Genomic DNA, 15402 nt, shown 5'->3' with positions numbered 1-15402 from the left:
AATATGTAAATGGAAGATTAAATTAAAATCAGACCTTAAATTTAATTAGTTATATGATTAATGTCCCATCCAATTCTAATACTTATATATGAAAGTGAAATGTAAAATTAATATTGTTTGGGACTCATTTAACATTTCAACTTTGTGTATCCAGAATTATAACTAAAACTGAAAACAGAAACAAGACATTTTTGTCTTCTACAAAATTCTAAGTTCAGATCAATTTCAATTTTTCTAGGAAATCCCTTTGAATGAGATGATGCTAGAATAGTATTTTTTATTTTAAAAAAATTTTATATATATATATATATATATATATATATATATATATATATATATATATATATAAATTTTTTTATATATATATATATATAATCTCACAAATATTTACTTTAGGGAAAGCTCAATAGAAAATTTTCATTAAAAGATTTACATTTTTGAAAAGAATAGCATCATTTTAGAGAAGACTTACATGATTAAATCTTCTTGTGAAGGCAACTGCATTTGGTGCAGAACTGTACTTTTCTTTTTTATTCCATCCACAACTTGAAAGCTCCTGAAAAAATAATGATAATTAAATGTAATATGAGGGAAATAGGTAATATTTCCTTACTATAATACTAAGAGTTAAAGGGTGCAACACACAAACATACATATATGTATATGTATACACACACACACACATACAACTTTTTTGTCTTCCTTAACTACAATTTAAAATGAGTAGTTAAAATAATGTATTTATTTACTATACCATCAAACTGAATTCAGCAAATCCAAAGGGATATTTAATGTTCTAATTTTACCAGATAGAAAGTCATATTTATTTCTTCTATTTTTATCTTTTTATACTTATTATTTCTAAACTACCATTTTAGTTTTTAAAATATAAATCCATTTATTTTAAGTTGTTAGTTTATTGTGTTATTGATTTAGAACAAGAAGGGATCTTACAAACCAGTCTAAGCCCTTTATTATACAGATTAGGAAACTGACGAACTATATTAATTTTTACATAGTCACACACATACATATAGACATATGTATACACACGTGGGAAGTAAAAATTCATCAAAGTAACATACCATGTATACATTTCCAAAATTAAATTATTATCTCTGTAGGATATACTTAGGTCTAGAGTACTTATATAACATTTAGATGAAATCCTGAATAAAAGAAATACATAAAGCTTAAAGAACATTCCTAAAGCTTTGTTTAAACTTTAAGGAATAAAATCTGTCAACAAATCACTGAAATGATATAATAAGTTAAATTATTTCCATAAATGAGGCCCATCCCCCCCTTCTTCATATTTTCTTCTCACACATGGGCCTTCCAGCTACTTACCTCTCCACTCAGGAATTTTAGAGGTTGTCCAGAAATATATAAAAATATGCTTTCTAGCACTAAGTGTGTGATGATTTTACTTTTGCAACAGCAAAATGCCTGCTGCATTCCAAGTATAAGCTGCTTCTTGAACAAAGTGAAGATGTTTATATTATGCTTCTCTATACTTCAAGTGGTTGGACAGAATGAAGTTTTCTTAAAGAAAAGAGAATCTGGATTTTATTTTGGGAAAAAGTATCTAATGTAAAGATTGGGAAACAACTCTCAAAGCTTTGACGAAGACAATGGTTTCATAGAAAAAGGGAGGAAAAAGTATAATTGTATATTTAAAAACAATGAGGCTTTTCCTGAAGAGGAAGACATGTTCTAAGGGGGTAACCGTTCTGCAAAAAATAATGCTAAAGAACCATAGAAGCTATCACTCAGTAATGCGCACAGAAAAAGCAGGCAATTGCCTAGGCTTATACTTGACAGTGTAACAAATACATGGAGAAAGAGTGGGGCTCCCTATCTTGGTCAAAAGTAGCTATCATACTCTCAAAATCAACACTGATAGGCATGGGAGCTTTGTCCTATTCCATTTTAGACATGGACATTTTGTTCCTTCTTAGATAGCTAATGGCCCTATAAGTCTAAGAGCTCACCATACTAGACCAGCTTTAGTCCTACTGCAGTTCAGAACTCCCAAACTCCTCCTCAGCCTCCCCTTGCCCAGTCCCTCTCTCTGGCATACTTAATTTTTAGTCATTGTTTTACACTATAATTCTACAGGTCTATCTACTACACTTTATATATAACATATAATTCTGTGCCTATATACTTGGCTAGAAGGAAATGTCTGGAATATTCATTTTCTTACCATAATTTCTTAGCTTCATTCAAGATTCAGTCCAAATCTCACCTTTTGCAGGTGACCTTTCTGAGTTAGTGACCTCCTTATCCCTTCTCTGTGAAATTACCTTCCAATTAAACTTAATATCTTAGATGTCCATAGTTACGTGCATTTGTTGCTACCATATTCTATATTCCAGAACTTAACAAAGTACACATATATATTAAGCACTGTTGACTAAATATCTTATCTTGGAAATAGATTCATTCCTCAAAAGATGAAAAAAAGGTGAGATAGTGGGGGGGGGGGGGCGGGGAGAAAGAGAAAGGAACTCCATTTCCTTCTAGAGTTTGTGATAGAAAAAACTTGAAATAATATGACATGAAACTTAGGAAAGCATCCTTCAAATTGAAGTTTAGAGAAAAAATATGTAGGATCTCATGAACTAAAATTTTAAAGACGTCAACCCATGAGAGATAGGAGTTAATCAAGAATAAAATTTTGAGACACAAAGGGGGAAAAAAAGTCCACTGAGGAGAAAGAATTTTATGTCCAAAATGTGACATGTCTGAACATAGATTTTAAAAAATAAATATACAGAAAATGAAAGCAAGACCAGGTAACAGAACATGAATAAAATAGTGTGGCACAATCCTATTTTTTAAAAGTGTTAGGAATGTTAAAATTCAGAAGGAGTTGAGGCTATGAAAGATACCAAGTCCAATTTTTTGGTTGTTTGTTTTACTTTTGCTTTTTAATATAGGAGTAAAAGGAGAATCAAAGAAGAATTGGAAACATTGCTTGGAACTACTAGTCTCTAAGGTGAGGGACTGGAGTATGATCCCAAAAGATACAGGACCAAATAGCTAAGCAGAAAGATATGCTGGAATCCCACCCTCCCTGCAGTATCGATCTCACGATGTGTCTCCAACAAAACCACTTTACCCCCTTCCCTTCATCACAGGACCCTCATTTATACATGTGCCCACAGAAAAATATTCCTCCTTCTTAACCCCTCAGATTGCCCTGTGCCTACAGCAGGATCTCCTTTGGCCAGCTTTGTGCTCCTGAGCAGTCACTAAGGGTCACTCATGTGGAACAATCAGGCATGGAGAAGTTACAATTTATATCAAAAAGCTGCTTACATTGCGTTTTCACCCAAATTGATTTTGTCTTCCAAATGTATTACTGTGGACTAGCCACTATCCTTCCAGACCTCTCGATCTGAAACCTTGGTATCAGCTTCAACTCCTGATTCTCACTCCATTTTCTGAAACCTGACATCTGATCTCATCCTTCTATTTAAACCAAACTCTTCAAAACCAGCAATCTTTTGATTGCCAAATTTAATAGCATTTTCTCAATTCTCATCCTTCTCAATATTGTTGATAATCTTCTAGTTCCTAATTGTCTACTTCCCCTACCTGGAATTTTCTCCCTTCCTCACCTTTGCTGCTTAGTTTTCTCTGTTTCCTTTGAGACTCAATTAAAGTACCATCTTCTGGTCCCTCTGAGATTACTTTCATGTATCTAGTTATTTCTATGTCATCTCTGAAATGTGAACTCCTTCAGGGCAAGGACTGTTTTTTCCTTTTTTTTTTTCATTTTTAAATCACCAGAAGCCCATAGTATAAGTATTTTATTAATGCTTGCTAATTGACATATCCATTCACTTACCAAACTTTGTCATTTTTATTTCTAGAATAAATCACATTGCTCTTGTCTCTATTCATATATCCCTCTCCCCAGTTCAGGGGCTCCTTACTTTTCACCTGAATTACTATCTCAAATTTGATCTCTCAAATTTGAATAATGGTCAGTTCAGTAGGAGGAGAAGGAGAACAAGTAGAGTTCTGTCATGACAATCTAGAGAGGGAAAGAGTAGGTAGAAGATTATCAACAACGTCAAGAAGAATGAAAATTGAGAAAATGTTATTAAATTTGGCAATCAAAAGATTACTGGTTTCGAAGAGTTTGGTTTAAATCAAAAGGAACTTCTCTAATCCATCATACAACATAGATTCCTAAAAAGCACAGGTCTGACAAGGTCACCTTTCTAATCAAGTGACTACATGAATTACTAAATGACATGTCAAATATTTCATCTTTCTTATGCTTTGTGAAATTCTAATTTTGTATAAGTTTATGATGTACATATTAGCATGAACAATGAAAATATATCACTTATATGTAAATAAATATATATATATCCACATATCAAAGGTACATGTGAATTTTTTTCTTGCTGATCAGGGCACATAATCAAAAAAATTAGAGATGACCTTTTCTAGACCAGGAATGGGGAACATTCCCCACAGAGCATATAATGCTTGCAAAATCATTTGGCCTGGACCTGTCAATGCCACAATCACCTCCCATTGATTGAGTTCATTAAACTGATTATTTTGAATGGTCCATGAATGATGTTATAAATATCCAAATGGCTTTTGGCAGAAAAAAGGTTCCCCCATCCTAATCTTGACAACTGCCAGTACCCTAAATGATCTTCTTCCAGTCTCTCCTCTTTTCCTTGATTTCCTTCAGAATTCAGTTGAAGTACCACCTTCTGTTCTCCCTAGTTACTTACTAATGCCTTATCCTCTTAAATCATCTCTTGCCTGCTTTGAATGTTTTCTGTACACTTCTATCTTCACATGATCTACTCATTACAATGTTAAGCTCCTGGAGGGGCAGGAGTTTTTTGTTTTGCATTTTCAGTGACTGATATAGCATCTTGTACAGAGTAAGCAGTTAATAAATGATTGAGCTTATCTTTCCCCTCCATTGTGGAACATAAGATACTGTTTTCCTTAAATATCCTTAAATCACCATCACATAAAATTCTTGTGTTTGAGTGAATATATTAGTATTTACTTTTAGGAAGTTAGATTAATTAACATATTTGGCATGTATTGGTTGACCTGCCATCTTGGGAGGGGGGGGGGGAAGAAGGGGAAAAATTAGAACGAAGGGTTTGGCAATTGTCAATGTTGTAAAGATACCCATGCATATATCTGGTAAATAAAAACTATTAAAAAAAGAAAAAGTTAGATTATTGATTCATCTTAATATGTAGAAGGAAAAGTATTACCAAAGTTTTAAATAAAATATTGAACAAAAGGCACCCTAATACTCAGTTAAAAGAATTTGATTAAAGCCAATATAAATACATAAAAATATGAATGTCACATTAAAAACCACAGCTCTTGCTAGTGCTTGTAATTCTTCAGAGAAAAAAGTTTACATATCATATTTTAAAGTTTGCAGAATGATTTATATAAAGAATCCTCACAATCTTTGAGGTAGGTAATATTATCATCCCTAAATAAGAAAATGAGCTCAGTACTATATTTAATTTAATCCTAGAAGCTCCTAGAGCTAACTTGAAGTGACAGTCAGAAGTACACAAACTATCCAAACTAAGCAGCTTTGTGAAAGACAGATAAGAAAGGGGAAAGACTTGAGGCATCTTCCTAGCTAACAGTGAACCATTAACGTCTATTCTTTGAGTCTAGCCATTCAATTAGTTATAGATTCAACTAAAAACACTAACACTTGGCCCATCTTATTTCTTACCATTATCTTTTTTTTTTTTTTTTTTTTTTTTTTTTTTGCTGAAGCAATTGGGGTTAAGTGACTTGCCCAGGGTCATAAGTAGTAAGTGTCTGAGACCAGATTTGAACTGAGGTCCTTCTGGGCTGGTGCTCTATTCACTGCATCACCTAGATGCCCCATCTTACCATTTTCTGTTTTTTTTTTGTTTTTTTTTTCCCCCCTGAGGCTGGGATTAAGTGACTTGCCCAGGGTCACACAGCTAGGAAGTGTTAAGTGCCTGAGACCAGATTTGAACTCAGGTCCTCCTGACTTCAAGGCTGGTGCTCTATCCACTGCGCCACCTGGCTGCCCCCATCTTACCATTTTCTTGCAGAAGATGAGAATGATGGCCTCTGTCAAATGATTGTTAAAACTGTATAAAAATAAGTTCATTTTTCCCCACTCCTAAGACTGCCAAAAAAGGAAATGAAAGAGGGCTAGGGGTAAGGGATATATAGTCTGGAATGAAGTTTTGATGAAGCAGTGAACTCTACTTTGTGCTAGCCATTTATTTAATAATATATAAAAGATTTCAGAAGGAATTGTTATAGATAGTTTGCAGGTTGTTTTCTCTTCCTCTTCTTGATAACTGGAACAATATTCAGTCTTCTCTAGTCTGATAGCGCCTCTCTCATTCAACATGATCCTCTGGAAATCATTAGCTCAGCCATCACATTTTCCAGTTCTAGCAGTAACCAGGCCAGAGTTTACATGAGCCTACTTGAATTCATCAAGAGCATCTCAGTGTTCACTTAATTCTCCTTAATTATCTTGGGTATCAAATCACTATTAGCCAATTTTGTTTTGTCCTTTCCTAAATCAAAGAACCTTCTCATTGGCAAAGAAAACAGAATCAAAAAAGTTGAGTAGCAACTCTCTCTCTCCATTATCATCAGGAATCACAGTGTTTAGGCCAAGTAATGGTCCTATGCAAATTTGACCTTCTATTCCTAATATAGTTTTAAGAAAACAAAAATAAAAACACTCTTTTTGTTATTTTTAGGTAGACTTCATATTGTATAATCTTTAGATCTTAGTCTTTAAGTAAATATTTTTTTCCTCTACACTGTGAGCTGAGTCTAAACTAAGAGATGCTTTAAATATATTAAAAAATTTCTTCCTTTAAAGAATTTTCCAATATAATTTATGTCCACTTTCTTATTTTATATTTCAATAAGGTGTTCACTGCATTACCACGAGCCTTCCGAGAAGCAACATGGTTTACTGGATGCAGAGTTGGCCTTATAGTCAGAAGGTTCTGTGTCTTATTTCAGACAATGTAACCCTAAGTAAATCAGTAATTTCTTTTAGGTCTCTAATTATATTTACAAAATTCTACAGACATGAAGATCAAAATCTTAGTAAAACTAATAGCAGACATATGATACATTAAATAGAACTAAAAGAAACATATCACTGAACATATTAATCTCCCAAATCCTTAATTTTTTCATTTGCGAAATGAGAAAGATTAGATCATCCCTATGGTCCTTTCCAGTTCTAAAATTCTGATTCTGTAAGCACTATAACTGTCAGCACTATTTTTTAAGCTTTCACCACATCAGTAGCACATGAAGTTTTTATAGCCCAAATTCATAAAAAGTAATTTTACTTCACATTTCCACAAACACTTACATTAATGCAATATATCTAGCTGTTTTAAATTTGAGGAATACAAACCAAATATTACTCACATCTGGTTGAATAGCCTTAAATACTGGGACATCCATTAATGTTATCTGACCCTGAAATGAAAAATAATAAATTATTTTCAAAATCAATACTTTGTGATCCAATTTTAACATCACTTTATCAAGATTACACAATTTTACTAAAATCACATTTGTAATATTTAAAAATATTCAATCTGTCAGAATTTTTTCAACCATAAAGAATATTTCTTTCAACTTCTTTCATGAAAAGTTCAAGCAAATTTATTTCATGAAATATAAGTATTCCATTTCTACATAGCCTAATTCTTTTTAAAGCATTCTTATGAAATATAAAAATACCAATTTAACAAGAGGAAATGAACCTGGTCCTGATCACATAAATTAGCAAAATATTCAACAACAGATTTCACATATCCCAATTCATACACTAGTCTTCTTAGTATGATTATTACTATACCACAATGTCCTAAAACTGTGCATTTTTGAAAAAGATAATCATTTCTTCTTAATTTGGAAAAGGGGAAAGAAATCTTGACACTTTACCTTTAGTATCAATTCATATACATTAGATTAAATTTCAGTAAAGATTCCCATCATAATTTTTGCATAACTTCAACTTTCTTGCCAAAAGAGTTACATAATAATAAATTCCAAAGACTGATAGAAAATGGCTAATCGCCTTCCTATAGCTCCTATTGTCAAGTCTGTTGGGAAACTGTATGCAATACATATATTACCTAAATCATTATTGGTAAGGTTAAAATACTTCATCACCCCGCTTCCCCCCACCCTGAAAATTGAGGTTATTTTCTGACCTTTCAAAATCAGTATCTTACAGCACAATACCACATAGTATTAATATTTATCTACATGCAAAACACTCTCTCTCTCTCTCTCTCTCTCTCTCTCTCTCTCTCTCTCTCTCTCTCTCTCTCTCTCTCTCTATATATATATATATATATATATATATATATATATATATATATATATATATATATATATATACGTATATATGTATATATATACATATATATGTGTATATACATACACATATATGTGTATATATATATATATATATGTATATGTATACACATACACATACACACGAGTCTTCTACATATTTAAGATTACAATGTATTAACTTAGAAAAAAGTGATGCCTTCTGGTAACCCACCATTATTTCTAAACTGTAGGTCACTATGAAGTTAAAATTTAACTGATTCAGGAAAATACGAAATTGTTCCTTAAAAGTTTTACTTTAAAAAATACCTCAACATGCCTAAGAGCATTTAGTCTAATCAGTTTTCATGGCAAACGAGGAAGGGGAAGAATGATTTCTATCTAAATATGATGCCTAAAACTGTTCTTATTAACTGGCAACAGGGAGAAACTATAGCACTATCAATCACTGATGGAATATTTATTCATATGTACATAAAGGATGCAAAATACTGTGCTAAGCACTGACTGGGAAATAAACAGATGCCTCTCTTGACCAGACATACTAACCATTTGCCATTAACTGAAAAATAATACTAAATGAGATCATTCCTATAAGATCGACGGAGTTTTCTATCATTTTTGCTATAAATTCTAGCGTATCACATAAGCATAGGTTTCCAAAATTACTATAGAAAAAAATAAGGACTTCTTCAAATTGTATATCATCATTAACACTTTTGCACCCATCAGTACAAGCACTACTACAAATGATCACATCCCACAGATAAACAGCCACATTGTTTTTCCATCTCTTAACTTTTGCAATCTTAGTCAATTTGTTTCTTTTTCTAAGACCACTCTGCTGCATAGACTGGAAAAAGACTACCTAGGCTGACCTGCCACCTAGTGGCTAAGAGCAGATTATCTCAGCAAGTTTTCCTTTCTAAGGGAAAAATGAATGGCACACACACACACACACACACACATACACACATATTGCCTATCTTTCATTGATCTTAGTTCAATAATCACATCTTAAGCCGGCTCCTAAAATTATATCCCCTTTTAACTCTCCCAAACACATACTTTTCCCATCTCTTACCACTAAACAAAGAGAACGCTATTAATACCACTTCAACCCTTATTCCATCTTGAGTCAAAAGTAATTGTAATCAATTCATTTATGAAATACCTGAATCAAAAAATAAAAATCAAAGTCATTGTTTTAGGGACAGAGGAAGCATTTAAGAAAAAAACAAAAACTGTTGACACCATGTTCTTTAAACACAATAAGTACATTTCTTCCTCATTTTTCATTCATTAAATGCTTAGACACTTATACCTAAAGGGAATACATATATAAAACAATAAATCCTAATAAACCTACTTTTCTTCAAATTCTGTCAATAATGATATTGATACCTAAAAAACAATTATTATTATATTTGAGAAATATGGTATAACGGGGAAAATGCTGGATTGGGCATTAGAAAGATATGGACTGTGAAACCCACCCTTTCACACTTACTGACATAACACTGTGGCTGTGGCCTGGGGCAAAACAGTTATTTCTGGTACCTCAATTTCCTCATTTGCAAAATTGTATATTTGTAGATATTAGGATATTTCATGAGGCACCTATTTCATATGATTACTGTGAGTATAAAAGGGAATATAGAAAAAGATTTTGTTAAGCTTAAAGCACTAAAATATTTAACCATGGAATGTGGGTGATGTTAAATTTTCCAAGACTAACCAGAAAGAGCACAAACTGACAGATTCTATCTTAAAAGACTTCAAGTTCAGGCTAGGTAACAAATGTTTGCAGTCCAAGAGCCAGTCTAATTAAGTGTGAGAAAGACAATCAAACCCAGAAGATTGGCCCACAAAACAAGTACACATTTAACATAACCCTCAACAAAACTGACATTAAATCAGAAGAAAACACAAAAGACTCCATGAAAATACAGTAGCTACAATAAACTCATTTATAAACAACTTAACTCTAAAAGCAGAAAAAAAGAATAAAGGCACTAATAATCACCATTTAAAAACTTAAATGTAAACTTAATTAGGATCGAGAGTACTACAATTCTGTTATCCAGACCTAAAAATTCAGTGTCATTTATCTCCCACATCCAATCTGCTGCCAAGTGCTATAAACTAGACTCTAAATACATCCTACATGAATCCCCTTCTCCAGTATTTGTTTGTTTCTTCTCATTTAGCATTCACCCAAGGGAAAGTCCGTGCCACCTCAAGCTTCCTAGCTAGTTCATCCTTTCAGCTGTCAAAGTAATTTCAAAGTAATCTTCCCTAAATGCTAATCCAACCATGTCATTCATTATCCATACTCAGTAAACTCAATGGCTCTTTATTCTCTCTAGGACCAAATATAAATATTTGTTTGGCTTTTAAAGCCCCTTCACTTTAGCTTTCCAGTCTTCTTACACTTCGTCCTTCCATGATTTTAACATCCAATTCCACTGGTCTCATCACTTTTCCTCAAAAACAACATACTATCTCCATACTCCACACTTTTCACAGTCTGTCCCCCATATCTGGAATATTCTTCCCCCTTTCAAGCTTTCTTCAACTTCAGCTCAAATTCCACCTTCACCAAGACATCTTTCTTAGCTAGCTCATCCCATTAACCCACAGCTAATGCCTTACCTCTGAGATTCCCTCCCACCTAGTCAATGTTTTTCATATGTATTTGTGTGGTCTCTTCCACTAGATTACTCCTTCAAGATGGGAAAACAAGTCTCACTTTATATTCCTTAATGTTTAGCACCATGAGTAGCAGAAAGCATATGAAATAAAAATATCTTAATTTGCTGACTTCATAAATAAAATGTTATCTCAAAGATATGACTTAAGCATACACTAGGAAATACCTTAGCTAGCAAACACTTGATCTCCTTGCCAGGAGTATGAAAGAAAGTATGAACAACTCATAAAACAGGAAAATATAGGAGAAACCAAACCTTCAAAAGTCATGGTGTATGGTCCAATTAAAGCTGATCAACCCAAGAATATTAAATTTTATAAGTTAGATGAACCTGAAATAAGGACACTACATAAACTAGAATGGAATACATCTGTTTTCCTATCAATCTCTTCATTCCTATTCACAATGGAAGTTCCTCAGTACCAGATGTTCAATATCAGTGAGCAGAAATCAAATACTAAAGAAAATCAGGTTGGAAAGGATGGCTGTAAATGATCAAAATCAAAATGAAATCATGCTGTGGGACATTATTTTGAAAGTACTTGGTCTGTCTTTCAGAAATTTTCAAATAGTGAAAATCTGCCGAAGAAAGAAAAGAAATAAAAAAAGAAAAACTAAATATGGTATATTACCTCTCTCCAAATAAAAAAGGCAAATGAGAATCAGCAATTAAGAACTAACCCACATGCCTACTTTCTGAGTCACATCAGGGACTGAAAGGTACAGAAAATTTAAAATCCTGTTTTTAGAAATCTGCTAAAATTAAATAAATAAATAGCTGGATGTTGTTCTTGTCGATTTGGATGTTTCCTTAAACATTTGCAATTAGCAACTCATCTGGTATCTGTCCTGTCGGATTTTTATTTTTATGTCCTCCCATAAACTCAAAGCAGAGGGTTCACCCAAAATGCCAGAAGCATTCCTCCCACTATACACTAACAACATTTCATTCCACTTGGGGAGAACTAAGTTTTTCCTTAGTACAAGTTTAAACTTGTTTTTATTCTTTTTTTCTTATTTTTGCCTTTTTGAGTTAAAAAGAATAAGTTTAATTCCTGCTGCATCTGATAGCCTTTCAGAAATCTGAAGAGAGCTCTCCCAATCTTCTTGAATATTCATTCTTTTCCTTTAGGTCAAATATCTCTAATTCCTTCAAAATCTTCTCTTGGCATGAACTGAAGCTTGACAGTTTCATCAGAAATGAAACCAGAAAGACAAATAAAGAAGAAAATGGGAGAGGGAAAGAAGTTGGCAGAGCTGGTTTTATCATGAGACCAAAGTCACCCCAAATTATTTCAGAGGCTAATTAATGGCAATAGCTTGTATCATATTATAGTAGGATAGGGAGTAGCAGTATTTTAAAAATTGAAATTAACTTTATAATTATCTCATTATATCCTCACTCATATCTAGAAAGAAGGCAAGTACTATTATTATCTCCATCTTGCAGATAAAAAAGAAAATGAGGCCAACAGGAGTTAACAGAAGTTAAGAGCCTTACTCATGTCTGTTAAAATTGTATCCTGTTCTGAGCGCTTCTAGAACTTAAACTTATAAGTAGCCAATATAAAGTAGCAATATCAGCAAATAATATTGCAAAAAGAAATATATGTCTGAAAGACAAAGGATCAGAAATTACAAATCGTATTGGCAGAAAAAAAAAAATTCACATACTAACAATATGTGCTAAATTAGAGGAAGCCATTTATGCCTTTTCCCTCTCAAGGCCTTAGGGAACTATGACATATAAATCTTTGATAAGAGAAGACCAATAATAGAACACCAAACTTTAATGATAACTTTGAATTGCCACCTGTCTTTGTACCTCTGTCCCTTAAGGAAGTCTGATTACAGACTAATGTTGCCATCATGGTCTTTCCCAGAAAGGACCCAAAGAACCAGCAAAGCCTGCCCCGTGTGTCATAATTTCATAAAATTAATTAGTACCTGACCAAGTGTTCAGCTAAAAAATGTTTTAAGTCTAGCATTACTGACTCCATGTAGAGTGTTCCACTTGGCCACCTAGCTAGTATTTGGTCATCTCAACTTACTCAAGAAATATTTGCAAAAAAGACAACTTTGAACAAAAAATAACCTGTAGCTTAGAGTCTAACATCTATGCAAAGAATACAATTAGAAGAAATCTCAATAAAAAATCTTGAAATTAAATCAACATATGCTTTGCGACTCAGAGACTTCAATGTTCAGGTAAAGTTAAAGGAAGCTATTTTACAAAAAGTGTGTTCAAAAATATGGTTCAAGAATATGAAACATGAGGTCAAAGGTTTAGAGAGTGCAAAGAAGCCTCAGATTTGTATACTATAAATATCTGTTTAAAGAATAAGTTGATGAATATTAAATACCACAAAAAGTGAAATGGTATACTTTGAAACAAATGAGAAAAAGTCTTCATTGATGCAGTCATTCCTCAATCTGAAGAGCTTTTACAGTTGTGCCCACATAATTAAAAAAAAAAAAAGGTCAAAATGAATAAAAAACAAGAATAAAAGTTAGTAAGATATGGCAACTAAAGAAGAAGGAAATGGCAAACTACTCCAGTAACTTTTGCAAGAGAAACCAAGAGCTACAAAAAAATTGGACATGAATGAACAGCAGAAAATAAGAACTAAAACAACTCCAACCTAATATAACAAATTGTTGATGCCTAAAACAGAAACAGATAAACAAATGGACTTAAAATTAAGACAGACAAGCAAAATGGTTTGGTAAATTCTGAATTTTAAAAAAATACAACAGAGCTTGCTTTTTAAGTACATAAAAATTCAACTTGTAACTTTCAAAGTCGTTTTGCTTGTCTGTGTTTCTGTTCTCTTCTGTTACACTGTTAAAAATCTATCCATCCTTGTTTCCTTCCTCCTTTTCTGTTTCCATTAAATGTCTTTTATTTTGGACAAATGTATCCCCTATCTGTTGATAAAAAGTAATTTTGCAGGGAGGGGCTTGGGGGTGTAATGAGCCTGTGCGCACTATAACTTTTAGTGACTGCTGACCTATTAAGAGGAGCTCAAACTTGTTACTGATTTTCTGGGGGCTCCAGTGTAAAGGAATAGGTTATATACAGGTGTAATACGAAGTACATAAGAAGCTAGTAGGGCTTCTTTCCTCTTAAATCAGTAACTCCCAAATTTCACAAAGACCCATGACACAATATAAGTTGCCCCCTACTGTCTTAAGCATCATGCTCTTTCCACAAAGGCTTAGTCATTCATACAAAAGTAGTTATTAATTTGAGGTTAGGAAGAGTGAAATATTAACATTCTTGAAAGTAGGGCCTACGCAGAAGAAGACTTCTTTGCCCTCACACCTTTCAGTTAGTCATGCATAATTAAGTAGTTGAGCCATGATCCGGAACCATATCCTCCAACTCCTAATATAATAATATCTGACATTCATATTAAATATAAAATCCAATATGATCTTAATAACAGTGAAGTGGGTGCTGTTATCCTAATTTTGCATTTTAGGAAAACCATGGCTAAAAGAGGTTAAAATAATTTGTCCAAGGATACATAGATTTTGTCTATGACTGGATATTTAAACTTTGGTTTTTGTAATTCTAAGGCCAGCATGCTAACTCTCTCTATATATATACACACATGCTCTCTTATGTTTCTCCTGATAATTACCCTTCAAGAACAGGTAGCCTGATGCTTGGCCAAGTTCCCATCCAATGTGGCAAGGATTGGATAGGAGATTTATCAGTCTCCATATCCCCTTATGTGGGGGTACAAAAGGAGGTCATTAAGTACAAAATAATGCACTGTCAGACTTAGTTGATGTGATTGGTTTTTATGAACCGCTTTGTAGTCTGCCTTTTAAACAATTTCCCCCCTCCCCCAAACAGGGAATTGACTGGCAGGGTAGTATAGGGACAGATATATAATCAGAAATGAAGAAAATATAAAAACAAGATTGATAAAAGTTTTCAAATAAAGATATCCACACTATGAATACCTATGAAAATGCCATGAGACACTGATGACTCCTCTTCTACCATGTTAGTTATTCCAAAGTCCCTACTTTCTTTAACCGTCTCTATCCCTAAGCCAAAGCTGTCTATAGAGACAATTCATTATAAAGAAAAAACTTCCAATCCATTGCTTACCGCATATTCTTCTGGTGTAACCTTAAGGACATCAAATACCACAGCATCAAAACTCTTCTTCAGTTCAGAGCCTTTGTCACTTAATGATTCCGAACTGCTACTTTTCTGTCAATATAAAAGCAAACACCACAGTCAGTTTAATAGGTAGCCATTA

The 15402-nt window shown here is 33.2% G+C and overlaps 1 protein-coding gene across 5 annotated transcripts in view; it reads right to left on the bottom strand.

The window, feature by feature from the left end:
* Positions 1-15402, bottom strand: part of RALGPS2 (Ral GEF with PH domain and SH3 binding motif 2) — a 219737-nt gene that overhangs the window by 103991 nt on the left and 100344 nt on the right. For all 5 annotated transcript variants that reach the window (XM_074308477.1, XM_074308478.1, XM_074308476.1 and 2 more), the window contains 3 exons: positions 15249-15353; positions 7471-7521; positions 473-556 (listed from right to left, as the gene is read on the bottom strand). In XM_074308477.1, the coding sequence (XP_074164578.1) occupies positions 473-556; positions 7471-7521; positions 15249-15353 (240 nt within the window). The remainder of the gene's footprint in view (positions 1-472; positions 557-7470; positions 7522-15248; positions 15354-15402) is intronic.

This window comes from Sminthopsis crassicaudata, chromosome 4 (assembly GCF_048593235.1).
Source record: "Sminthopsis crassicaudata isolate SCR6 chromosome 4, ASM4859323v1, whole genome shotgun sequence".
NCBI classification, from domain to species: Eukaryota; Metazoa; Chordata; class Mammalia; order Dasyuromorphia; family Dasyuridae; genus Sminthopsis; species Sminthopsis crassicaudata.
This window is presented reverse-complemented; position numbering and strand designations above follow the sequence as displayed.